The sequence below is a fragment of the Myotis davidii genome, unplaced genomic scaffold (genome assembly GCF_000327345.1).
Source record: "Myotis davidii unplaced genomic scaffold, ASM32734v1 scaffold2958, whole genome shotgun sequence".
Taxonomy (NCBI): Eukaryota; Metazoa; Chordata; class Mammalia; order Chiroptera; family Vespertilionidae; genus Myotis; species Myotis davidii.
The window spans coordinates 12,871-24,443 of NW_006288970.1; the positions used below are offsets into that span (position 1 = coordinate 12,871).

Genomic DNA, 11,573 nt, shown 5'->3' on the forward strand with positions numbered 1-11,573 from the left:
GATAGATAGGTATTTTACTTTAATTTTCAAACTGCATGATTATCTGCTCGGACTAGTAATTCAAAGCTCTTATTGTACCTGTTTATCTGGTTTAGGAACCTTAATGTACACACACACACACACACACACACACATACCCTTCACACACATGCCACATGACCCCATGTTGTATTAAATCATCATAAAATGGACATAAATATCTTATGTTATCTTAAGTACTAGTACAATATTTTTTGTGATTTTTTTTTAAAATTTGGCAGATGTTTAATTGACAATTTGTTAATGACAAACACAATTATAAAGACAGATATTTTTGAGAAAGACATATATTACTGAAATATTTTTAAATGTAGCATCAGATTATGATTAAGTGTACTGTCAGGCTGTCATCTATTACAAAATACAATAAAAGAGATTATACATGGACGGTGAGGTGTATATAGTAACCTCAGGGTTACTAGGTCAACCATCAACTTCCTCTCAATGATGATGCCAAGTGGTTTCTTTCTAATTTGTAGAAAAAAGTTCCCATGATGAACATCTGTCAAAGTCAGTTAAAGGGGAAGGTACAGAGTGAAGCTGGATTAATGATTCTGATTTGCTTGGAATTTATTTTAAACTATGCCATTTCTCATTTTATCTGTGAATTCTGAAGGAATATAATGCCGCTTATACTATTAATGCAGTTAATCATTTCTTAAGTGATTTGATATTGCAAAAAAATACCATGGAATGGATGATTTATTATTTAATAATTGAAACACCTTTGGCCATTATCAACCTCCATCCTACTCACTTCAAATAAGAACACATTATGATTCAGATAAAAAGAGCTTAACAGGTTTTATTATGATTATGTTTTATAATGTTTCTTCTATCATCTCTGGCTTAAGTTTCCAATCTAATCACCCACATTATTTATTATAAATTATTTTGTTGACTGTGTGAGGGGAGGCTTTTCATGGTGAATTGCTGGTTATACAATTCACCCAGAGTCAGACAATTTAAAATGCATGAATCATTTGTTTGGTTCCAGCGTTGTGTAGATTGAGAATAGTCCTAGGTGCTTAAACTCATCTCTAAATACTAGTAGTCATGCTAAAGAATATAGGCTTTTAGAAGCAAATGAATCTGCACTAAAAATTTTGCTTTAATACTATCAATTCTGTGACCATAGGTTTCAGTTTCCTTCTTAGGACAAGATGAACAATAAAATCAACTTCACAGAGTAGATTCATACATAAAGTGATGTATGCAAAGCATGTAACATTTTCTAGCAGAAATACAGTGCTCAATAAATGGTAGCAATTAATTTTTATTAGTGGATTTTTCTCTATCCCATGTAGAAAAAGAGGATAATGACATGTTTAGTCTCATTAAATAAATCTAGTTCAAATGGCTTTAATATTTTTTCATTCCCACTAAATTTTATTGACCACCAAACTAAGTATTTACCCATTCTAAACTTTAAAATAACCCTTTTTATCTACTTATTTTCTGAACAATTCCTTTCAGAGATTCCTTGAGAGAAAAACAACAAAAAGGCCCTTCCTGCTAAATGTTAATTTATTAGTATGACTGCTAAAGTTGTGCACATTTTTTCTCAAATTTAACATGCTAAAAGTAATAACTCTGAGGAAAACAGGTAACATGAAGGCAAAAGTATAATTTTTTTGTACTTAAACTAGAGACCCAGTGCACGACATTAGGGCACTGGGGGTGGGGGGTCACTCAGCTGGCCTGCACCCTCTTGCAGTCTGGGACCCCTTGGGGGATGTCTGCCTGCTGGCGAGGAGCAGGCCTAAGCAGGCAGGCAGACATCCCACAAGGAGTCCTTAGTGCTGCCACGGAGGCAGGAGAGGCTCCCACCCCCACCGCTGCACTCACCAGCCATGAACCCAGCTTCTGGCTGAGTGGTGCTCCCCCTATGGGGGCACACCGACCACCAATGGCAGCTCCTGCATTGAGCATCTGGCCCCTGGTGGTCAGTGCATGTCATAGCGACTGGTCGATCTGCAGTTTTGGTCGATTTGTATATTAGGGTTTTATTATCCTATATAGCAATGGGTAATATGCAAGTAGACTGAATGGCAGAACAACCGAACAACTAATCGAAGTGTAATATGCTAATAATATGTTAAGGCTGCCACTCACCAGCCATGAACCCAGCTTCTGGCTGAGTGGTGCTCCCCCTATGGGGGCACACCGACCACCAATGGCAGCTCCTGCATTGAGCATCTGGCCCCTGGTGGTCAGTGCATGTCATAGCGACTGGTCGATCTGCAGTTTTGGTCGATTTGTATATTAGGGTTTTATTATCCTATATAGCAATGGGTAATATGCAAGTAGACTGAATGGCAGAACAACCGAACAACTAATCGAAGTGTAATATGCTAATAATATGTTAAGGCTGCTCAACCGCTTGTTATGGGGTGCACTGATCACCAGGGGGCAGATGCTTCGACCTATAGGTTAGCTTGCTGCTGGGGTCCGGCTGATTGGGACTGAACAAGATGGGCCTGACATACCCTGGAGCCCTTCTATGGTCACTCCTTGGCCCGATCATGCACCAGTGGGGTCCCTCAGCTTGGCCTGCACCCTCTTGCAATCTGGGACCCCTCGGGTATGTTGGAGAGCTGGTTTTAACCCAATCTTCCAGGCCACTTCCCTTGGGAGGGCGCCAGATGCAGGGCTCATGGCTGGCGAGCACTGCTACAGCAGCGCGAGCCTCTCCTGGTCAGGACTGATTGGGTGCGAGCCCACGGCAGGCACAGTGGGGCCGAGATGAGTGTGAGTGGCAGATAAGAGCTGCAGGCAGCGTTGGACTGCGGGTTTCGGTCAGATCTCTGTAGGCCACTCAGAGGGACCCAACCCATGCATGAATTCATGCACCAGGCCTGTAGTCTATAATAATAAAAGTGTAATATGCTAATTAGACCAGACAGTCAAATGACCTTCCAGACGTCATTCCGGATGTCTTTCGGACAAAGTCGTGGTGGTGGGGCCGAGACAAAGGCGACTGGGGTGATCAGGCAGGCAGGCGAGCAGTTAGGGGTGATCAGGCAGGCAGGCAGTGTGGTTAGGGGCAATCAGGCCGGAAGGCAGAATGGCTAGGGGCGATCAGGCAGGCAGGCGAGCAGTTAGGGGCATCAGGCAGGCAAGCAGAGAGGTTAGGGGCGATAAGGCAGCCAGGAAGAGTGGTTAGGGGTAATCAGGTAGACAGGTAAGCATTTAGGAGCTAGCGGTCCTGGATTGCGAGAGGGTGTAGGCCGGGCTGAGGGACACCCCTTCCCATGCATTAATCCCATGCACGTGGCCTCTAGTATAGGATATGTACCCAGCACCTCTATGAAAAATGAAACAGCTACCCTATGTTATTGTAGAGATTGGGAGCACAATTTTAAGCAATAATTACTCATTTTTCACATTGTCACTTGTATATACTGGAATCTACATACTACCATTTATCTTTCTTTAACATTTAAAGCATACCTTAGCTGGCAATTCATTTCATTTTCTTTTGTTTTCAGGTCATATTATTTGAATAGAATCAAAGATCTTCCTGCATGAACTTATTAAAACATTCTCTGTCTTTGACTGAGTTGCAAGGGTGGAGTTAGGTCTTGGCTTCTTGATACTATTGCAATTTTTTATACGTTTGTTTTTCCTTGACATCTCCAGATATAATATCAAGAGGAAACTTATTATGATTCTACCTGAATGGTATCTCTGCCTTATGATTTTCAAAAGTATCTCTAAATTGTTACAACTGGATACTTGTTGAAAATTAATATTTAATGTATGAAAATAAGACAGCCACCATTTTCCTATATAAATGCCAATTACTTAACTGAGTTTTTTTTTTTAAAATGAGAAGATTCAGTCTTAAATGGTGTTCTTACAAAAATCTGTTCCCATGAGTAGTTTACAGCACAGTCTTGCTGTGTATAATCCACTATCAATTATAAGCATTGCAATTACTATAGTTTTATTTTGAAGAAGTTGTGAAGAAATGATTAATAAAATATCATATAGGTATACATATGTATCTTCAAGGTTTTTTCTGTCCAGAAGCCAAGTCTTTTGTAGATAAAAGTGTCAATGTATTCTTTCTTCCATCAGATGTGGGTTCTGTGGAAGGCCTTGCCTATCACCGAGCCTGGGATACACTGTACTGGACCAGCTCCACTACCTCATCCATCACCAGACACACCGTGGACCAGACTCGGCCCGGAGCCTTTGACAAGGAGGCTGTCATCACCATGTCAGAGGATGACCATCCACATGTGCTCACCCTGGATGAATGCCAGAAGTAAAAACAGTGCATTTTTATTTCTTTGTTATCATTATATGCCAATGACTGTCAGGTTAATTTTAAAATGAACTCACTTTAAAATTAAAGATTTCCTTTGAAGTTCTCTTTTCACAGTTCATAGAACTAGTTTTTGTAGAAGGATTGTAAATGTGAATAAAGAAAATCCAGACTCTTTGAATGCATGGCATCACTTCCATGAGTAATCCAGTCAAAGCAAATTAAATAATGAAAGGGGAAACAGACAGTATTGTGCTGGAAAAGGCAAATGAAAAAGACATTAGGGTACAGCTGATTGAAATTAGATATTTGGGGGGGAAAAACTATTAACATGAATTGAAAACTAAAAGGTGTTTTTGTAATTTAATTTAGTAATTTTAACAACTGGGGATCTTTCCAATTAAAATACTGAGAAAACAAACAACAAAACATCTTGTTTGCTGCTATATTTTCAACATTTGATGCTAGACTACAGCTTAAATAGTCCACATCTGTTGACGATAGAATATGCAGACATTTATAATAATAATTACAAATAATTCATGGCAAGAGAAAATACTCAGGCTATAATATGGAGCAAGTATAAAATGACAAATTAGAAAAAAAAGTCATGCTTTTTGAAATGCCATAAAAAAGTAATTCTAAGAAAACTGAAGAACAAAGCTTGGGGTAAGTAGGAAAAAAAGGATATATCTATATCTATATCTATATCTATGGAGTTCCATTCTCATACAATATGGGAAGATATTTATTACCTACTAGAAAATCCTTTATCTTGAAATGAAATAAGTAAATAAAAGTCAGACCAATCTGGCTTTCACTGAGCAGAAATAGAAGAGCTCTTTTTAGATGTGGTGAGGAAAAGTCAGAGACTGAAAACGATGACATGAAACACTGGCCCTGACTACTTGAGAGAAGAAAGAGCTACATAAATCACTCAGCGCGAGGGAACTAAACCTGGACCCTCTTATAGAGTTGGAAATACGTTTAGACTTATTTCACTTAATTGAGTACCTTCGTCTTATAAATAGAGGCTCTGAAGGTTGAGAGATGGATGCTGAGAGGAGGTTGACTTCTCCGAGTTCTGGTGATTTACTTACGATGGACACAGGCCTTCAGATGCCTGGGCTATAATGCTACATTGCCTTTGAATGATTATACATAGACATGATATATGCAGTCTTGCTTAAATGTGAAATGTTATGTCAAATTGTTTTTCCTTGTCAGTATTTATTAAGCATAAATTTTCAAATATTTAAAGCAGCCTTCCTGTCAGCTTCCCTCTCTTCTGCCTACTTTCTCTTATTTATCTCTTCCCTTTCTCTCTTTCTCTCCTTATCCTCCCTCCCTCCTTCCTTCCTCCCTTTCTTCCTTCCTTCCTTCCTTCCTTCCTTCCTTCCTTCCTTCCTTCCTTCCTTCCTTCCTCCCATCTTTCCTCCCTTCTTTCTTTCCTTCCTTCCCTTTTTCTTTCCATCTTCCACCCTGAGCAGTAACACCCAATCTTCTAATAAACTCTTAGGTACAGTCTTATAGATAGAAAGGAGGAGCGGGGAGAGAAAGAGAGTTTTAGTAAAAGTAGGGCTTGGAGATTGGAATCTGCATCCTCTCCACTCTTCCAGTGACCTCTAAGGGCCATAGAATCCTAGGACTTCCTCAAAGGATAGTTTGACAAAGCATTCTATAAAATCTTTAAGTAACAAATATTATGTTTAAGGGTTGATAACCCCTGGGATTCCAGAAAAAACATTGTAATTTATAGAAAAAGCTCACTGAGTGAGAAAAAAACAAGATACTAAAGAAATACTAGTATAATAGTTTAGTAATTGTATTTCTCTAAAACATTTAAATGGAGCATGCAGAATTTAAAAAAGGAACCTGGAAGGAGAGGGAGATTTTGATTTCAACCAATTGAAGAAAAGTAGTAGGGTAAGAACAATGTCTAAAATGATCATATTGGATCTCCTAAAAAAGATATTAATAAGTAAGCACATTCTCAGTTCAGAGAAAATTTAAGATGATGGTTTTATACCTGGTTATAATAAATCCTCACTATGCAGAAAACTGGCTCAATTTAATTAAATTACTCTTTGAGAGAATACATAGAAAATTGTTTTCCAGAAATAGTTTCCAGGTTTCATTTTTTTAAATTGGAAAAATATGCATGCAAATATAATATACCTATCCCCTTTATTACCTACGCTTCCTTAAGGACCAGAGATATGAGAAATAATTTGGTTCTTTTAAAATAGTTTGACATTGCCATGTTTCCACTAATGTTTTTACTGTTAATGAAAATTTTAATTTATTTTTACATTTTTTAAATTTATTTAGTTTAATGTTTTGGACCAACTGGAATGAACAGCATCCAAGTATTATGAGATCTACCCTGACTGGGAAAAATGCTCAAGTCGTGGTCAGTACAGACATACTCACTCCCAATGGCCTCACCATTGACCACCGTGCAGAGAAACTTTATTTCTCGGACGGCAGCCTAGGAAAAATTGAAAGGTGCGAATATGATGGGTCCCAGAGACATGTAAGTTGAGAATTTCTTGGTTATAAATGTAAGCATTTGAAAAATATGTGCTTTATTCTTGCCGACAATATGCATATGAAGAGATTTCAAAATAGGCTAATTGTTTGAATCAATCCAATTAAATAATATATTCAGTGAGAAAGAAAACCTGGATAATATTTTGAAAACTTGATCTTCAAGTTCATTTGCTACCACAGCGACAATTTGACTCATATGAACTTTATTCTGGAGAAACAATAACTGATTGAATTGTTAATTAGTGGAATTGTTACAGTGATTTGCATAAGCTCCATTGTTATTTCTAATTTTTTTGAAATGTGAAATGAAGTTGATTAGTTACCCTAGGCTAAAAGAATATTAGAAAAGAATGAAATGATCTTCTGTCTGTGTCTGGCTCCTCAAAGCAACCTAAGATTTGAAAAGAGAAGAGAGAGATTCTTTCATAGGCAGGCCCATTCTCTGTGTCCTTTCTCTGCACATGTCAGTGGAAGAAGCCTTGCCCCTGAAACACCCTTACAGCATGCATGTAGGGCCTGTGGGATGGTACAAGTTCAGCGCCCACCCCTTATCCTTTGAGGACAGTAGCCCTTAGCAACTGGGAAAACTGAGTTCAGGAGAGTAAGATCTGGTAGTCACACCACTGGAGAAATCCACCCAGCACCTCACCCCAATGCATGCCTGAGGGACAGAATGAGGCTGAGGCTCTTCCCTCCGGCACTGTATTTCTTGAAGGGTCAGATGGTAAATGTTTGAAGCTCCAGAGGCCGTATTGCCTACACAGAATATGTGGATGAATAGCTGTGGCAGTATTTCAGAATATACAGTGTGACAAAAAAACAAAGGGGACATCTGTAATACTTTCAACAATAAAGACAAATTTTAAAAACAAACTATATAGTATATACAGAAATAGGCAACCAACCAATAGGCCATAGTTTTCTAATACCTAATCTATAACTTTAAGCTTACTGTTTAATTCAATTGAATATAAACCTATACATAAATATTATACATATATACAGATATTATGTTGGGTGATATAGATATTTATCCTAGAGCAATCAACTAAATGAATGTATACATATATATGTATGCATGTGTATATAGATAAATAGGAGAGAGAGAGAGAGAGAGGAGAGAGAGAGAGAGAGAGAGAGAGAGAGTTCTTGAAGGAGAAAGTGCATTCATTTACATTCTAGTACAGGCACCTCATTATTGTGGAGTATCTACTGTGTGTATTACTGATAGAGGACAGTTGTAAACTTAAGAAATGTTGAATGGGTTAAGACCTGGTGGGTCAGTTTGTGCTAAAAATAATAACTATGATCAAATATATTGTATAAAGTCTTGGTCTATCTTTTCTTTTTTAAAATATGTTTTTATTGGTTTTACAGAGAGGAAGGGAGAGGTGGAGAGAGATAGAAACATAAATGATGAGAGAGGATCATTTATGGCTGCCTCCTGCACACCCCCTACTAGGGACTGAGCCTGCAACTGGCAACTGGGTCATGTGCCCTGACTGGGAATTGAAGTATGATCTCCTGGTTCATAGGTCAATGCTCAACCACTGAGCAACACCAGCCAGGTTCTCTTTTCTAATTAAAGATCATGTGACCTTAGGCAAATTATTTAGTTTTTATAAATTTTAGTTTTCCCATGTGCAAATCATCTACCTAAATTTCAAGATCATTATAAGGATATAGTGTGAAAGTATGTGCTCAGACACAGTAAACAACTTCTAAATGAAGCTAGTGGATAATACTTTTGAAAGAAACACTCAGGGAAATCATTATCCTGGTGTGGTATTATTTTCTAGGATGTCCTGACAAAGGAAGTGCTTATATAATTCCGCATAACAACCCTGTCTCCAGTTCAACTTATTTTATATATGCCTTTTTTTCCTTTCCCCTTCCTTCTATTCTTATATATGGCAATTATAGCTGCTCTAGGCGGTCCAGTAATCAGGTATCTCTAATATAATTTTAAGGATTTATTTTGACATTTAAAAAATAAACCTAGTTATGATTCTAACTCATTTCCCATTCCTGTCTAAAGCAGGATATTTCTGGCTGGCTATAGTTAACAGTACTGTATTGTGTATTTGAAGTTGCTAAGAATGTATATTTTAAAAATTCTCACCACCAAAAAAAAAAAAAAAAAAGAAAGAAAACTCTGTGAGGTATGGTACATATATATTTTGAACTATGTATACCCTGTACACTTTAGACTTACACAGTGTTATATGTCAATTATCCTATATAATAAAACCCTAATATGCAAATCGACCAAAGAGCTGAAGGACCTGTGGAACGACAGGTCACTATGACATGCACTGACCACCAGGGGGCAGACTGTCAATGCAGGAGCTGCCTTCTGGTGGTCAGTGTGCTCCCACAGTGGGAGCGCCACTCAGCCAGAAGCCAGGCTCAGGGCTGGTGAGCTCAGTGGCGGTGTCGGGAGCCTCTCCCGCCTCCAATGAGCAGCGAGCCAAGAGGTAAGGAGCAGCAGGCAGACGGGTGGTAAGGAGCAAGGGGTCCCAGACGTAAGAGGGAGCAGGCCGGGTTGAGGGACCTCCCCCCAACCAGTGCACAGATTTTGTGCACCAGTCCTCTAGTCTATAATAATAAAAGCGTAATATGCTAATTAGACCAGACATCCTTCCAGACGACCTCCTGGATGAAGCTGGGGCTACGAGGGAAGCCCAGGTCTCAGGTGCCTACTGGGGGCCAGAGGGAAGCCTCGGTCCCGGGTGCCACAGGAAAGCTGGTGCCAGCAGCCGGGAGAAGGAAGGCCTACTCTTGCACGAATTTCGTGCATCAGGCCTCTAGTCTATATAATGAAAGCCTAAGTGACTGTTACAGCAGAACAACTGGCATGACCAGTTGCTACGATACACACTCACCTCCAGGGGGCAGACGCTCAATGCAGGAGCTGCCCTGTGATGGTCAGTGCACTCCCACGGGGGCAGCGCTGCTCAGCAGAAACTGGGCTCACGGCTAGCAAGTGCAGTTGCCACAGCGTCAGGATCCTCTCCCGACGCCGTGGCAGCAGGCACAGTAGGCAGTGATGAGTGCGGGTAGCGCAGTGCCCAGCCCTGATTTGGGCTCCTCCCTGGCCACCTGTCACTTGGCACACTGCTACATCCCTCGGGGGATGTTCAAATGCCAGCAATGAGTATATGAGTATAAATATATATATATATATATATATACTAAAAAATAAAATCATAAAATTGTTTTCCTGAATAAAATGAAAATTAAACAGCTTAAAAAAAGAGACCAAATCAAAGTTTACTGATTTTGCAGGCTTCAGCCGTTCAGGGTAGCTTTCTGAAGTGTGTACAACTGATATTCCTATTTGGTAAGATAAGATTGTTATTGCAGTAGGGCTAATGGTGTTTATCCCTAACACAATTCTTTTGATTTAAATCCACATACATTTCAGTGATGGTTCAGCTTGGTTAGTCGTGCAAATTAAAGTGTTACTGAAGCTGACCTCCCAAAAGAGAAGTGTTCCTCAGGAAGAAAAATGGTCAGTATCCGGGCAGCCAGTGTATTCACCCAGAAAATATCAGCTGTCCTTTCAGAATGTGATACTGATGGATTGATTTAATACTTCTTGGAAGCTTTCAATTTTTTAGGCATCAGAGAGAATTTTCAACAGACCAGCAGCCACCTGTCCCACCAGCCTCATTTTAGAAATTCATATACAAAGATGAAAAGAGCAGATGGGTAGGAAAGCCTTTCTGCACATATGTGTGCAACACACGCACACACACACACATACACACATACACACACTCATAGAAATTAATTAACCAAATTAATGTTGCTTGCAAAGTTTCATATTTAAATTCAGGAAAGTCTGAATTTCTTTACAAGAATTTATATCTCCTCTGAATTCCTGATTAATTATTTGTATTGCCCTGTAGCTGATTTTAATGTATTCCTTATTAGTTTCACAGGGACAAAAACCAACATGAATTTAAGCTTCAGAGAGTATATTGAATTTTATTCTGTCTGAATCTTGAAAACATTTAGAGTGTCAGCAAAATAATTAAAATTAATTAGTTACTATTTCAACTATTTAAAAATGTTTCAACTAGTTTACAATGAAAGCTCATGTACAGTACGGCTATAAATAATTAACAAAAGCATAAGTTTATTCCTGAGCTTCCCAGAAGCCTATTTGTACAGTACTGTTATTTAGTTGAAGGGATAAATAGATGTTCCTGGTAAGAGTACATGCTCGGGTTGTGGGCTTGATCCCCAGTGTGCAGGAGGCAACAGATAAATGATTTTCTCTCATCATTGATGTTTCTATCTCTCTCTCCCTCTCCCTTCCTCTCTGAAATAAATAAAAATGTATTTAAAAAAATAGATGTAGTAAGATAGATGAGCTGAGTTATTGCATAATTATTTTTTAATATGTTTTTTATTGATTAAGATATTACATATGTGTTTTTGTCACCACATACCCCCCCCACTCATGCCCTCACCCCCCCACCCCGTTGTCCCTGTCCATTGGTTAGGCCTCTATGCCTGCATGTATGTCCTTTGGTTGCTCTTTCCCCCTTACCCCCACCCTCCCCTACCCTCCCTCCAAAGCCTGACAGTCCAATCAATGCCTCTCCGTCTCTGGATCAGTCCTTGTTCATCAGTTTATGTTGTTCCTTATATTCCACAAATGAGTGAGTTCATGTGGTATTTATCTGCTCTCCAGTTC

The 11,573-nt window shown here is 39.1% G+C and overlaps 1 protein-coding gene across 1 annotated transcript in view; it reads left to right on the forward strand.

Moving 5' to 3' along the window:
• Positions 1-4,122: 4,122 nt before the first annotated feature.
• LOC102772862 (low-density lipoprotein receptor-related protein 1B) overlaps positions 4,123-11,573 on the forward strand; it is a gene marked incomplete at both ends in the record, with an annotated part of 158,509 nt that continues 151,058 nt past the window's right edge. Inside the window, 2 exons of the mRNA XM_006761180.1 lie at positions 4,123-4,312; positions 6,644-6,848. Of these exons, the coding sequence (XP_006761243.1) occupies positions 4,123-4,312; positions 6,644-6,848 (395 nt within the window). The remainder of the gene's footprint in view (positions 4,313-6,643; positions 6,849-11,573) is intronic.